This window comes from Dryobates pubescens, chromosome 2, assembly GCF_014839835.1.
Source record: "Dryobates pubescens isolate bDryPub1 chromosome 2, bDryPub1.pri, whole genome shotgun sequence".
Taxonomy (NCBI): Eukaryota; Metazoa; Chordata; class Aves; order Piciformes; family Picidae; genus Dryobates; species Dryobates pubescens.
This window is the reverse complement of record NC_071613.1, coordinates 23,449,999-23,464,430: the sequence shown is the minus strand read 5'-3', so window position 1 is coordinate 23,464,430 and position 14,432 is coordinate 23,449,999. Positions and strand designations below refer to the sequence as shown.

At 45.6% G+C, this 14,432-nt stretch overlaps 2 protein-coding genes across 2 annotated transcripts in view; one reads left to right on the top strand and one right to left on the bottom strand.

The window, feature by feature from the left end:
• The window catches only part of COPS8 (COP9 signalosome subunit 8), a 188,830-nt gene that overhangs the window by 121,975 nt on the left and 52,423 nt on the right, over positions 1-14,432 (top strand). The gene's annotated exons all lie outside the window — the stretch shown is intronic.
• Positions 1-14,432, bottom strand: part of COL6A3 (collagen type VI alpha 3 chain) — a 67,118-nt gene that overhangs the window by 21,745 nt on the left and 30,941 nt on the right. Inside the window, exons 9-25 of the mRNA XM_054172954.1 lie at positions 13,505-14,104; positions 12,127-12,729; positions 10,692-11,294; positions 8,764-9,110; positions 8,131-8,209; positions 7,645-7,790; positions 6,158-6,250; positions 5,684-5,737; positions 4,626-4,697; positions 3,422-3,448; positions 3,260-3,304; positions 3,100-3,153; positions 2,855-2,917; positions 2,354-2,419; positions 1,586-1,639; positions 698-733; positions 164-226 (exon numbers count right to left, since the gene is read on the bottom strand). Of these exons, the coding sequence (XP_054028929.1) occupies positions 164-226; positions 698-733; positions 1,586-1,639; positions 2,354-2,419; positions 2,855-2,917; positions 3,100-3,153; positions 3,260-3,304; positions 3,422-3,448; positions 4,626-4,697; positions 5,684-5,737; positions 6,158-6,250; positions 7,645-7,790; positions 8,131-8,209; positions 8,764-9,110; positions 10,692-11,294; positions 12,127-12,729; positions 13,505-14,104 (3,005 nt within the window). The remainder of the gene's footprint in view (positions 1-163; positions 227-697; positions 734-1,585; positions 1,640-2,353; positions 2,420-2,854; positions 2,918-3,099; positions 3,154-3,259; positions 3,305-3,421; positions 3,449-4,625; positions 4,698-5,683; positions 5,738-6,157; positions 6,251-7,644; positions 7,791-8,130; positions 8,210-8,763; positions 9,111-10,691; positions 11,295-12,126; positions 12,730-13,504; positions 14,105-14,432) is intronic.

Sequence of the window (14,432 nt, the reverse complement as noted above, 5' to 3'; positions counted from 1 at the left end):
TGAATACAATGGCAGGCTTGATGTCCCGTGACAGGACACAGTGCACCCAAAAATCCCCAAATCCCAGCAGTCCTCACTGCTGGGACTCTAAGGAAGTGGCTGTGGTGAAGTAACACAATAGCATCACGACAGAAGACATTTGCTTTGCTGTAAGCTCACTGACCTGAGGCCCTCTCATGCCTTGTTCTCCAGCCGGCCCTGGTTGACCAAGTGCGCCCTTGGTGCCCTTGAAGTGTAAAATAGAACAATGAAAGTTAGCTTTGTAGGGACATGGACAACACCACAGAGAAGGAAAGGAGCGTTTACAGCTGCACAAAGAGCAAGGAAGAAGAGTTGTTTCGGGCTTCTTTTGTACAATAAGGTTACAGCAGAGAACCAGTGGGGGAATTTGCCTCCTGCAATCTACAGGTGTCCATCTCCTTTATGTTTTATCCCTACTAAGCTGTTCCAGCAGCATGTGGAGATGAAAAGGACAGGCAGCCCCAGGCATGTGGACAGTTGATTTTGCACCAGGTCCAGGAAGAAGCATACAGGAAGATGAGCCTGAGGAGGAGAAGAGAAATTTGAAGGACAGAGAAGGCAGAAAGGAAGAAGTAAAGCCTGCATGTCTATTCTCTTGGCACATCCCTATAGGTGCTGTGTCTGCCTGAGCAGTGGGGTGGCAGGAGCCCTGTTGTTGTCCCTCATCACCACTTACCTTGACTCCAATTGGTCCCCTTCGCCCTGTCATACCCTGCAAATAAAGAAACAGAATGTTACACAACCATATTGCTTTTAGATCTGTGTAAGTATATAAAGGATCTAACAATTGCCATAGATTATTTCTTTTTCATCTCTCCTGCTTTCAGATCCATGTATCACTGACTCTCTTAGTCCAAAATTATGCTTGAAGACTTAAAAGTACCAAGGAGAGAGGGAGAGAGAAATTTACATCACCAGCACTCTTAAATCCAACTTTGGCACATTTTCCCCTTCCTTTCATCCCCCAGCCTTCCACCATATATGTGAGTTGCCCCCTCAGTACCTGCCCTTTAGATATTGATAAACATTCTTAATATCCCCTCTTAGTCTTCTCTTTTCCAGGCTGAAGGGTCCCAGGTCTCTCAGATTTTCTTCATAAGAAAGGTGCTCCAAGTTCTCTCATCATCTTTGTAGCCCTCCAGCAGACTCTATTCAGCAGTTCTCTTTCTCTCTTGAACTGGGGAGCTCAGAACCAGACACAATACTCCAGATGTGGCCCCACTAGGGCAGAGTAGAGGGGGAGGAGAACATCCCTCAACCTGCTGGCCACACTCCATGCACCCCAGGATAACATTGGCCACGAGGGCACACTATTGGCTCATACCAGAGAAAATCAGAGCAAATCACTAGGTTACTTGCATGGGAACAAATTAAAGATTAGTCTTTTAAAGTCTGTACAACAAGCCAGCAAATCACCAGGCACTTTTCTTATGTTTCTTGAATTTTTTGTTTTTACATTGAACTCCTGACACGTGTGAAACAAAATACATGGGAAGGCAGGAAAGGAAAAAAGTTATTATCAGTCTAAATTCAGACCCTGCTAACTGCAGGTCTGGCAGCTCACCTTCCTCCCAACTCCACCATCTTGGCCTTCCAGCCCCACTGGTCCTGTCTCTCCCTAAGGGAAAAGCAAAACTGAAGTGAGAGCCCTGAGATGAGCAGGCACTGGGAAAATAGGTTCATTTCTCAAAGAAAAAAAAAGTGTCCTTTTGCACTTTCACACAAGTTACTCAATATTCCTGCATGGGTGGAAATCCTTGTAGCAACTCATGGAGACTTTCCATCAAATTCCTGAGCTAGCACAAGCTGACATTCCCTTTTTTGGGGAAATGCCTTCTGATATTATAAAGTACATTTTTATCCTGACCTGGTGTAAAAACAAATGGGGTTTGAATTTTTCCAAGGAGCACGTGGGTTGTTTTTTTCTCAAAAGGCTTCAGGTGAATAAGGACGTTCAGATTTGGTATCATCTTAACAGTTCTCTGCTTTTGGATATGACCCACAGGCACAGGCGAAGTTGATTTGAAAGTACAAAATTGTTTTCAGTGACAATATCCCAAGAGGCATTGTAAATAATAAGAATAAAATCACTTTATGCACAAAACATCTTCTAAACTGACGTCTTCCCAGAGAAAGTTTTGGTTCCCCTCCAACAACATTTTATACTGAAAAAATCTGACAAGGCACAACGAGCTTAGGAAATTTGCACGGTTTTGGCAGCATCAGTTTTCTCCCCCTTACTTTCTCTGTCCCATCTTATTGTAAAAAGAAAACAAACAAACAAGCAAAAAAAAATAATCCAAACCAACAAAAGACAGCATAGAAACCTTACCATCGGTCCAATTTCACCCTTTTGGCCTCTGGATCCCCGTTGAGTATTATCAACTCCTGAATCTCCCTGAAAGCAACAGAGCAATGAGAAACATCTGTGTCAGTGGGACATGGAAGTCTGACATCATAAGCTGCTACACTGTAGCTCAGAACCAATTCTTTTTTTCTTTGTTTTTGGACTAAATTAGATGAAGCATTGCTGGTGTTTTCAGACAGATGCAACTTTTCAACTGAGAAATAATAACAGTGAAGAGGAGGAAGGGGAATTTTAACGTAATGAAACAGTGATCAACACGTTGGTGTCATGAGGCACGTTGCCCACATGTCATCTCTGAGAGCTTGCTCTGTTGCTGGACCTGCTGCTGTCAAGTGACACTTAACAATAATTTAATAAGCCTGACATTTAATAATAATTTAATAAGCCTGAGTACATGCTTGCTGATGACCCCCAGACTGGTGGAAAGTGGGTGGAAAGTCAAGAAGATGCCTTAGCAATATTTACCGGATCTCCACGTAGCCCCCGGTCACCTCGTTCTCCTCGTTCACCTTTAGCTCCTTTATCACCCTGTGGGAAATGACAGAAAGTTAGGGAGAGGAGCCCTTACCTGCCAAAAGCAACTCTGCTGCATCACATTACTGCCCATGTTCTCAGCCCCTAGAGGACCATGGTAGTTTTCCACCCTCTTTTGGCTCAAATTCACCATTTCACCATTATTCAGCCCCATTTTAAATGTGATAATGGCCTACCCTTCTGCCAGTATATCCTTTTTCTCCAGAGGAGCCAGGCAAGCCCTTGTCACCCTAAAAAAAAGAAAAATATTCTAGATATTTGCCACTTTCAAGGTGGCTTCTTAAATGCTTGACTGAAACAGCTTGTTATAAAGAGAAAGCAATTAAAATTACTGACCTCTTCTCCATCAATGCCATCCAGACCCATCTCTCCCAGCTCACCCTGCAGAAAAAAGGCAAGGGGTAGATGCTCACCATGGGAAAGGGGAATGGGGAGGGTGATACTGATGAGTTTGTACACTCAGGCTCACTGCCGTGGCATGAGTGAATACCGCCGTACCTTCTCTCCTGGGAATCCCCGAGAACCCTAAAGAGAGCAGAAAAAGGATTTATTCCACTTTTGCCCAGTTCTTTGCCACGGAAAGCAGTGAGGAAGGGGAATTGTGCTTGTTGGCAAACCCAGAGCCAGGACCAGGGCACTGCAGCCAGACCTTGCTGCACTAGAGTTCAACTGTCCATTATTTCACTTATGCCAATCTTCTTCAGCTCTCTCCCTCCAACACTCATGCCAACATAAAATACGTGTAGTCACCTGATGCAATCAAATAGCTTACTCCTTAGCCACAGGTCTTTCTCCACTCTCTTTCTCTTTTTCATGCATTCTGTAATATTAATCCAAATCTATGCTCAATGCCTTTGTCCAAGGCTGGACAGCTTTTTAAAGAGACTCAGCATCTCAGCTGCAACTAAGTTTAGGCTTGAGGTGAGGAGAAAGTTCTTCACTGAGAAAGTTGTTAGCCATTGGAATGTGCTGCCCAGGGCGGTGGTGGAGTCACCATCCCTGGAAGTGTTCAAGAGGGGGTTGGATGTGACACTTGGTGCCATGGTTTAGTCATGAGGTCTGTAGTGACAGGTTGGACTTGATGATCTTTGAGGTCTCTTCCAACCTTGGTGATTCTGTGATTCTGTGATATGGACTACTCTGCTCCCTTTCAGAGGACCTTGTGATCAGAGCAAATGGTAGGAAATAACACCTTAATATTGGTGAATGTTTCCTACAAATAGTATACATTTCACCACCTTTTATGGCTTGTGGCATGGCTGCTCTCCTGATATGTTTGCTCAAGATTCCTCTTTAAAGCAGCAGCCTCGGATCACCTTTCTCCCTCCTCCTCAACAACACACTTCCATCTATGCACTGTCCCAGGCCTGGGACACGACACACACATGTGCCACTTCCTGAAGTTAAGAGCAAATCCACTTCTCACATTTGTCCCTTAAAGTGAGACTGCAGCAAGTAAATCATCCTTTGCTGCAGGTTCAGCCTGGCTCCCTGAGCTGCCCCCTGAGCTGCCCCTTGCTCTCCATAGCAATGTTAAAGTCATGACACCTGCTGAAAGCTTTGGTGTTTAGCCAAGTGGACACCATCCCTTAAGTGGACTTAGGGCTGTAGCATGAAATCCTAAAGCAGCAGGACTTGCCCTTGGTGGACTTCTACCAACTGAACTCTGGGTCTGCTCCATGCAGGCTCCTTCTGCACTTACCTTGGTTCCTCTGTGCCCAGGGCATCCCTGAAAACCCTGTGTCCCATTCACACCCGGTGGTCCACGTTCACCCTGTTGCATGGAGGGGAAAATGCAATCATCACAGGTTGCCCTGCTAACTGCATGCACTAGAGAGCACAGGAGATGATTTGGAAGCACAGGATCAAACAGAGCATTGGGTTTTGAAAGGTCAGAACTCAGCCACCCCACCATCTCCTGCCCAAAATCTCTGTCATGTAAAGACCAGATGCAAGTATTCAACACTGAGAAACATCCTTCTCAAACTCTCAGCTGTGAAAGAGCTTTGTAAAACTTCTCCTTAACAAATAAATTGACAAGACAAAATGCTCAGAGTTCTTCATAAGTGTCTAATCCTACCCTGACCTTATAGCCTCAGCAAAACACTGCATTGCATGCACTGTCTGACAGCAGTATTTGACCCCTGCCTGTGCTATTAGAAAAGTGATGAGCACCACCATCCCCTTGGCCTCAGCTTCACCTCCCAGGAATGATGCATGGGAGTTGTTTATTCCAGGGATGATGTGGGATTCATGAAGTAAGATTCTGGATGAAACAGTGCTAGCGAGAAGTCATGGGACTCACATTGTCTGCCACTGTGATGCATAGAAACACCCTTTCTGGATCCCATTCTTGGACTAACTCAAATCTTTCAGCTGCAATTGGTATGGATAACTTGTAATGAAGTTGGGGATTTCATTGTGCTCGTAATCACCATGCCCAGCTCACGGGTGTTTGGGACCAGCTTCAAACATTCCCACTTCCCTTGAAGGACAGGCCCAGAGCTGTGTCATTTTAAACAATGGGAGTTACTCCCCCTGTCTTGACTTTTCCATCTTTCAAGGAGCTCCTTACCTTCTCCCAGGAGCAAGTGTGATGAGCAACTCAGGCCATCAAGTGGGATAAACAAAAAAGTTCTGCTTGCCTCTCAGTTAATCCACACCCAGCAGAAAATATTATAGTGGAAAGGCCTCCTACACTTCTCTATGGTGAGGTCTCCTATTTGAGCAGTACCATGCAGAGCAGGGGCAATCACTCACCGGTCCCCCTTCATCACCAGGATAGCCTCCATAGCCAAGATCACCTGTGGCACCCTAGAAGACAACAGAGAAGATTCTGCATTTGTTTCACAGGTCTGTGATCTCCCTCTAAATTGATATTCAAGACTGCCCTAGATTTACACAAAGCAGCTGCTTGGTCATCTGTGTGAACAATTATTGAAAGAAACCATGTCCCTTTGATCCCCCTAAATTGTTTCACAAGAGACTTCATTAGCTCCCTCCAGCAAGTCATCTCTGCCCTCTTGGTTGTTTTACAACACAGGATAAAAAAAAAGAGAAGAGCAGCTCTCAGCTGCTGTGCATAGCCCAGGACCAGTTTTAAAATGAGGGGTAAGTGGAGATGACCTCCCTATTAGTACCACCCATTAAAACCTGCACACCACCCACCCATCACCCCTGTGGTGGACACGGACCTTGCACAGGGACCCTTCATCTCCAGATGAAGTGACCTACCTTTGGTCCTATGGGGCCTGGCACACCTCTGTCCCCTCTCTGCCCCGAGCACTTGCATGGGACTTTGCAGCACGTCCTCTCTGCGATGTTGTCCTGCAGCAAAATGCATGCAACACAGTGGGGAGGTGTTAGAAACCTGGCAGAACCCCAATGCAATAACTCCTGCAAGCCCTCAAGTCTGTGCAATTGCTTCTGTGCCAAGTATGACATTGTTCTGGCAGCATTTGCGGGTCTCTCTGCCTTGAAACACCCGCAACAGAAGGAAAAGGAGCTCTATGTTGGCAGACTGGTTAGACTGCATGGTTAGGAAGCAGCAGTCAATTATATTTTGGACATCAAAGGCAAGGGTTTAAATGGGAACTATGTGGGGCAGAGTTCTTAGATAGCCCTTAGTGGGACAACAGTACCCAGAGCAGTTGTTGTCACTGAAGACAGCAATCTCATCTCCAAAGAAACAAATCCAGGCTGTGGAACAGGCCATCAGAAAGTCATGGCAGTGAGCAGCTCACCAGCAACTCATAAGATGAGAACAATTTGCACGCACAGCAAAAGTGGCCAAAGGGGAGGGAGGAGGTTAAAAAAAGAAAGATGTGGAGTCAGAGAAATTTCAGCTTGGTTTTGCATTATCTAATAGAAAGAAAAGAAAAAAAAAAATCACTTTTTTTGCCAAGTACATTGCTGGCTGCAAACATTTCCTTCCAGCTTTGCACATTTACATTTTGAAGGGATTTTCCTAGGCAACAGGAAATGGGGATGGGCTGAAGACTAGCTCTTATCGCAGAACTCAGTGTTCACTCCCACTTTGATTTGTGGAGGAGAGCCCAGCAAGGTTACCACAGGGATCAGTGGTTAAGCCCAATATTATTAAATCTACTAGAAAAGAGCTTAATGATGGTGGTAGCATATTTGAAGCTGGGAGGAACTGGAAAAAACAAGGTTGGTAGCAAATTAACTCAGTGAACTCAAGAGAGACTGCATACAAGAGAGGGAAGTAAATTTAAGAGGAAGAAATTATAACTTCTTTATCTGTTAAAAGCATGTCTGAAAGACATGGCAGTGCACCCACTTAGGGAAAGGAACCTAGAGAGCAGTGCTTCTGTAAGAGCATTAGCACTGACAAGGCATGGCAGTGCACTACCCGTATGGCTAAACAAACTCAAGCGTATAAATACAGGTGGGGGACAGTCTTTTCGGCAAGGCAGTTTTTGGCAAGGCATCTTATCCCATCCCATTCAATCTAATCCCATGTGCTGTAGCCTTGAGTGGAGTAGGGCTTCTCCAAGAGAGGTACAAGACTAGGCAGTGCCATGATCTGCTCTGAACCTTATTTTCCATGACAGCTGTAAGAAGAGCTGATGTGAGGTAGGGAGGGAAGAGGACCAGGGCCAAGAGGGTGTCATTCAGATGTGGTTCAGGCCTGCAGGGGATCCAGCCATTGGCTTTCCTCCAGCATTACAAGGCAGCGCTGCCAGTGCCAAGTTACTTACAAGCTGCTCTGCCAGCTCAAAATCCAAGTCCAGCAGATTAACTCTGAGTGGCCTGTTGTAGGTGAACCCACGACCAAACTCCAGTTGCATCACTTTGTCAAAATTGCTCACTCGGTCCAGCCCAACAAAGATGAGAGCGTTGACACCTGAGAGGAAAGGAAGCAGAAGGAGCCACGTGATGGGGTGACGTGCTCTCAAGAGCCTGCACACCCTCCCCTGTAGGGACAGGTCATTACCCACCTCTTTGATTGCAAAACGGATCTTTTTTAATTGAGAGCAAACATTTTCAAGCACATTCAGTGCAAGTTACCCACAAACTTAGGTGCCAGGAGGCAGCTAAGTACCACTGGAAGTTATTGAAGAACAGGAAGTGCATGTAGAAATCATGAAGTCCTTCTTAATTGCTTTCAAAAGCTGGTGACCGTGGTAAAGTGGCCTGTGGGTTAATATGAATGATATCACTGCCTTAAGGAGTAAAGAAGTTACCTTCTGTATGCAAAGTAGATGAAGCAGCCTCCAGCTGATCTATTGAGTCATCTGCACCATCAGTAAAATGGATAATGACCTGAGAGAGAAACACATTTATGTCAGGATTCAGAATGTTGCAGGTAGGAAACACAAACAATGTGCAACCTGAAGCGTCTTCTTCCAAGGGATGCTTTGTCTGAAAGAAGATGGGGGTACCTGCATCATCAATGGGGTGGGACTAGATGAGCTCTAGAGATCCCATCCAACCCCTACCATTCTTTGAATTGCTACCCCCTTTCCCAGGTCACAAAACTTTGCAGTTCTGTGCCATGTTTCTGTGCATCACATCATGCAGGTGCTTGTGGATTGTGATAGTTTCAGGCTGTGCTTTTAAGAAAGATAGCTGCAAATTCTCTAGCCGCATGAACAGCGGAAAACATGGCAAGCAACAGTTTGCAGCTAAGCAGGGCTCATGGGAACTGGCTGCAGTGACACTCAGCAATTGTCGGGACAGGACCCTGACAATGCAGGGAGAGTGAAGGAATGAAGTAGGGCTTAAATGACCAAACTTACTATGAATAGATTGATTTAATTAAGAATTTTTTAAATTGTAAATTTAAATTGTAAATTCTGGCCTTGGTTTTGACTTACCTTGGTGCTGCCAGAGGGTGAGGATCTGAACTTGTTCAGGTAGGATCTCAGTGTATCTGCCCTGAGGAAATAGGGCCCACGGGTGCGCATGCCCTGAAACCTCTCAAAGAGCTCAGGCTGGTACTCAGAGAAGTCCAAGCCATCCACAGCTCCTCCCTGAGCCTGGGCCATGATGGCTACCCTGACATTTGGGGCCTGGTTGCCGGTGCAGCTGATCTTCTGCATCTGTGTAATTCTGTTCAGCACAGACTCAACCCTGGACTCCAGACCTCTCTGGGAATTGAATATATTTTGGCCGGGCCCAACATCGGTGACATCAAAGCCAATTATCACGTCTAAGTCACAGTCTGAAAGGGAGATGCAGAAAGAGAGGAGAGAGTCACCAGTGATGAGTACAATGTTTGATTCTCAATTAATGACTTTAGTAATTATTCTGCTAGCTGTTAGAGAAGATACCCTCTGCATTAAGAGCTGCCACCATTTGATACACAAGTGCTTTCTACTTCCTTTCACCGTGGCAATGGTAATCTGGGAAAAATTGCATTTTATCATTGTTCGTTATTTTTTCTTCTATAATTGTTGCTTAGCATTGGGAGGAGCTGACTAAACCAAAAGAATTTACATTTTACTCAGGCAGCCAAGACTGCTGCTTTCTTTCCACTGTGCAAAAACCTGATGGTACTTGCACTGTTCTCCATGCATCTTCTGCCTGTGCTTGAAGAAAGCATACTCCAGTCACAGGGATATAAAGGGAGGTGACAACCAGGCAACTATCTCAAGTTCCTGGAAAGATGTTGCTAGGATTTACATGGGGTAGCCAAGAATTAAGGCAGAAAGAGGCACTGAAGTTGCACAGCCTGAGCTACCAAGGCAATGCACAGCCTGCCTTTCTGCTGGAATATTTAGCGTGGGCTTGGAGTCATCCTGCAGCCATGGAGCTGCCTGTCGGTCTGGAGCACAGGGAACTCAGGCTGCTGGCTGTCTTTTTTTTGAAATTTAATATCTCCTGCACCTATGTAGGTTTTCAAACAGGTAGTGCTGCACTCAAGAAGCACTCATGGTTACCACCAGCAGTGGTTTGCTTTCCCCTGCGCTCAGATTTTCATCTCAGCTGGAGCTGCTGCTCATCTCAGTGCTCCTGTAACTCTCCTTCAGCTTTTCCAGAAGAGTGGAAGATGCTTCTGCTCAAAAGGTAGATATCTGAACCATGGTCACTTGTGCTGGGAGTAGGATTTGCCATACTGTAATAAGTTAAACCAGCTGCTTGGAATCTGGTCCAACAGCAATACCAGCTCACTCACTTTGATTCCCCTCACTTGGCTTCTAACGTAGCCAAATCATGGGATCCCTTCTTACAACAATTTTACCTCAAACTGCAATCACTTGTGTCCTAGCTTTTTCTCACATACCTGCCAGGAGATCAAATGGGCATCATGGATGATCTGGCTAGAGAAATTCTTGACTTGAATGGCCTAGAAGTCCAACTGGTTTGCTCTAAACACAGTGGGCAAAACAAGGGCCATTACATTTTCTTTTGGCACTAAACAGATTGGTCTACCATGATACTGGCATCACGTCCCTACACATCTGGGGAGGAAGGTACTGAGATATAGCTCAAAGGCAGCTAAATAAGGGAGCCCCTCCAATGCAGTGGTAGGAAGCCAGTGATGTAGTGCCTGACTGTTATATCCGAAATTTTTCCAAAGGTGTGGAGATGGTGGTGATGGTACACCAGTTGTTCAAAAGCTTCAGTACTTTGAATGGCCAGTTCTTATTTCAAAGGTTTGCAGCTTACCACCACATTCATGGAGGAGGTCTGAGCCTATATAAAGTACAAAATCAAGCTGGACAAGTCCATCAAAACACCTTGGATATTAAAATCCACACTTGGGAATGACCTGAGCCCATTATGAATGGATCATGCTTACCTCTTGTAATTTCTGTTGTTCCCAGGCACAATTTCTCCTCCATAGCAGCTTCCAGTGTAACCAGAACCTGCTCATTCAGCTCAGACAACTCCTGGGCAGTGGATGCTCTGAAACTTGTGGCACTTTCACTGGCCAGCCTGCTGATTTCCTTCAGGTCGATATTTTTCACACCAACTGCAAACACCTTCACACCCTTCTGTGCGATTTCCAAGGAGGCACTTGGCCCATCATCCGAGGACTTCCCACCTGTGACAATGAAGGCAATCTGGGGCACCCTCTGGTCAATTCGGCTGCCAGCCTCCTTCACAAAGTGTTTTGCCTGGATATGCTTGATGGCTGCGCCTGTGTTTGCTACCAGTCCGCCTTTGTAGATGACTTTGTTGATGGCATCTAAAATCTGAGATTTGGTGGAGTAGTCCTTAAGGAAAAACTCATCAGTGACATCTGAGTTGTACTGGGCCAGTCCCACCTGTATAGAGTCACCATCTCTATAAATGGCATCGACCACGGAGTAGACAAACTGAAGAACTTCTTGGAAGTTATCTCTCCCCAGATTGATGGAGCCATCCAGTAAAAACACAATGTCAGCCTGCTTTTTGCCTCCTGAAAAGATTACAAAGAAAACCACAGTTCTTAATAACTGTTTGCACCATCTATAGTATTTAACATGCTTAGGGCTTTGTGAAGTGGTGCTGTGTTTTTCTCTCCTCTCTACCTTTTTCAGTTTTATTGTCCTTTGGCATGATTTTACAGCCCAGATGAAACCAGAACACATCCATGGAAAAAGCAAGTTTTTATGCAACACTTATTAGACTTCATACAACATTAAGTGGTTTTGTGATTGACACTCTCATCTCATTGCAAACTTAATTCCATTGTTTCCCATACTCAACAAAATCTTCTTAAAAGTGTGGTTGGGAATCAAAAGGTGTTACTATGGAATCATTTTCACATTGTATAAAGTCTATCTGTGCTCTGCCCAGAAAAGCCTATGGGCTGAACAGGGCAACAAAGCTGGTGAAGAGTCTAGAGAATATGTCTTATGAGGAGTGTCTGAGAGAGCTGGGGTTGTTTAGTCCCAAGAAAGGGAGGCTCAGGGGAGACCTCCTCACTCTCCACAACTGCCTGAAAGGAAGTTGTAGAGAGGTGGGGGTCTGTCCGTTCAACCAAGTAACAAGTGATAGGACAAGAAGAAATGGCCTCAAGTTGTGCCGAGGAAAGCTTAGGTTGAATATTGGGAAGAATTTTTTTACTGAAAGGTTTATTAGGCATTGGAATGGCTTGCCCAGGGAGGAAGGGAGTCCCCACTCCTGCAGGTATTAGGGATGTGGTTTAGTTGAGGCCTTGTCAGTGATAGGGTAATGATTGGACTCAATGATCTTAAAGGTCTTTTCTAATCTAGGCAATTCTATGATTCTGTGAACAGCAGTCTTACCAGGTCCTAAAATTCCAGGGCTTTCTGTTGCAAATATTGGAATTTCTTCAAGAATACTCTGCACCCTCTTTTCTAAAGTTTGGAGTCCTGTGAAGTCCTGTACCACAAGCACACGTTCAGGATCGTTGGTAATGATCTGCAGCTGGTCCCTGTCCACATTCCTGGCTCCGACACCCAGAGGTTTAATGCTTGTTGACGTGATCATGGTAGCAGGCCTGTTCACGTCATCCTGGGACTGGTCTCCGAGGATGACGACTAGGTGCTGGGGCACTCCGTCTTCTATCCTGCTTCCTGCAGACTTGATGAAGTAGTTCTTCACCACATAGTCTAGGGCTTTGCCAGCATTCACAGGGGACCCACCTCTAAGCCTCAAGCGGCGAATAGCTTGCAGGACAGCATTTTTGGACTTGTGGGTCTTCAGATAGAACTCAGGGAAGACATTATTGCTGAACTGCACCACACCAATCCGTACTTTGTTTGGCCCAACTTCCAGCTGCTGAACAATTCTGCTGATGAAATCCCGGATGTGAGCAAGCCCATCAGGCCTAACGTTGTCAGAGCTGTCAATGAGGAAGACTACGTCCTTTTCATCGCCAGAAACATCTGCAGGGAAGCAAGAAGAGAAGAAATTATTTGTGTGCCAAGTCTTTGCTTAAGCTTTGATGCAGGTTTTCTGGGCTATCTATCTGCTCTAGTGTGATGTAAAACTATGCAGCATACTTTGGCCAGTGTTAATCATGGTGCTTTGGGAAGCCTCTCTAAAGGGGCTTGTCTGCAAGTGTGCGTGTGTGCAGTCACAGTCTGACAAATATTTGAAGCATGCATTACCCAGAGTCTTATCTGTTTCATTCATTAGCAGTCTTGTCTGGATTTATCAATGTTTCCATCTTCATTCTGCCCCAGACTTATGTGTCTTTCCTAGAGAGATGCTAAATGGGAATAGGCAACTGTACATATTGTGGTGTTTGACTTGAAATTCAAAACATAGTTCAGTATGTGACATGAAAACTATGAGTTATAATGTACTTAGATGCTTGGGTATAATTTCTAGAAGTTTCCTTCTAAAGCTGTACGTGTGCTATACCTTTGCTTTGAACTAAGGAAACCTGGATTGTTAGAGAAGGGATGGGAAGTGGTTTACACATTTGAGCAACATTTATACACACAGCAACCCAAAGGCAGAATACAGGCTATGGTCTTACAGAATACAGAATTAACCAGGTTGGAAAAGACCTTTGAGATCATCAAGTCCAACCTATCTCCCAACACAATCTAATCAACTAAACCATGGCACTGATTGCCTCATCCGGTATCTTTTTAAACACTTCTAGTGATGGTGAGTCCCCCACCTGACCATGTGGTGTTGACAGAGCCTTACCTACAGGGGGTTGCACATCTCCCAGCAGCCGTCTGATTTGGTCCACAGTTAGCGTTTCAATAGGAGTCAGCAGCTTCTGCTCAAGGCTGGGAAGTTCCTGGAAGCTGGAAACTTGGAATACGTAATCAGGACTAAGGGAAATCTGCACCATCTCCTCAGGCTCCATGTTCTTTGCTACCACCATAGGTGCCACCCCAACTTGTTTGACTTGGAGCGATGGGTACTCTAAGTCATCATCAGATTTGCGGGAGGAGAGGACAATCAGAAACTGAGGGACACCCTCCTCTATGCGGCTTCCAGAGGGCCGTGTGAAGATGGTCTTTGCCACAAACTCGAGGGCCTCCCCCACATTCACCTGCTGGCCACCATGTGGCCTTAGCCGTCTCACGGCACTCTGCACCTCATCTTTTGTGGAGTAGGCATTAAGCAGGAACTCCACCCGGGGATGGTCACTGAACTGGACCACAGAAATCCTGGTGGTGTCGAAGCCCACATCCAGATTGTTCACTATTTGCTCGATGAGATTGCGGATGAGGTAGAACTCCTGGGCAGCATAGCGGGAGCCATCAACCATGAACACCACATCCCTCTTGACACCCACTGCAGGAAAAAAAGGCAGCAGTCAGGAGGTGCATCAAACATTGCCTATGGAGAGCAGCAAAGCTCATTATCTACCTCACTGGCCCATGCATTTGTCCGTGTTGCCTGTGATATCTTCTGGGAACCCCAGCAGGATCTCCGGGTACAACCCAGTGACAGGACCAGTCTGCTAGGCACATTCCCAGGCAATGCAAGAACAGCAACTTCCAAAGTAAGTGAACAAAGAGAAAGCAGTGGGAACATGCAACAACAATTCCTTGTGGGAACATAAGGAAATGTAATCTGGCAATACTCCTTACTCAGGGCAGGTTACCAGGCAGCCTGGGGT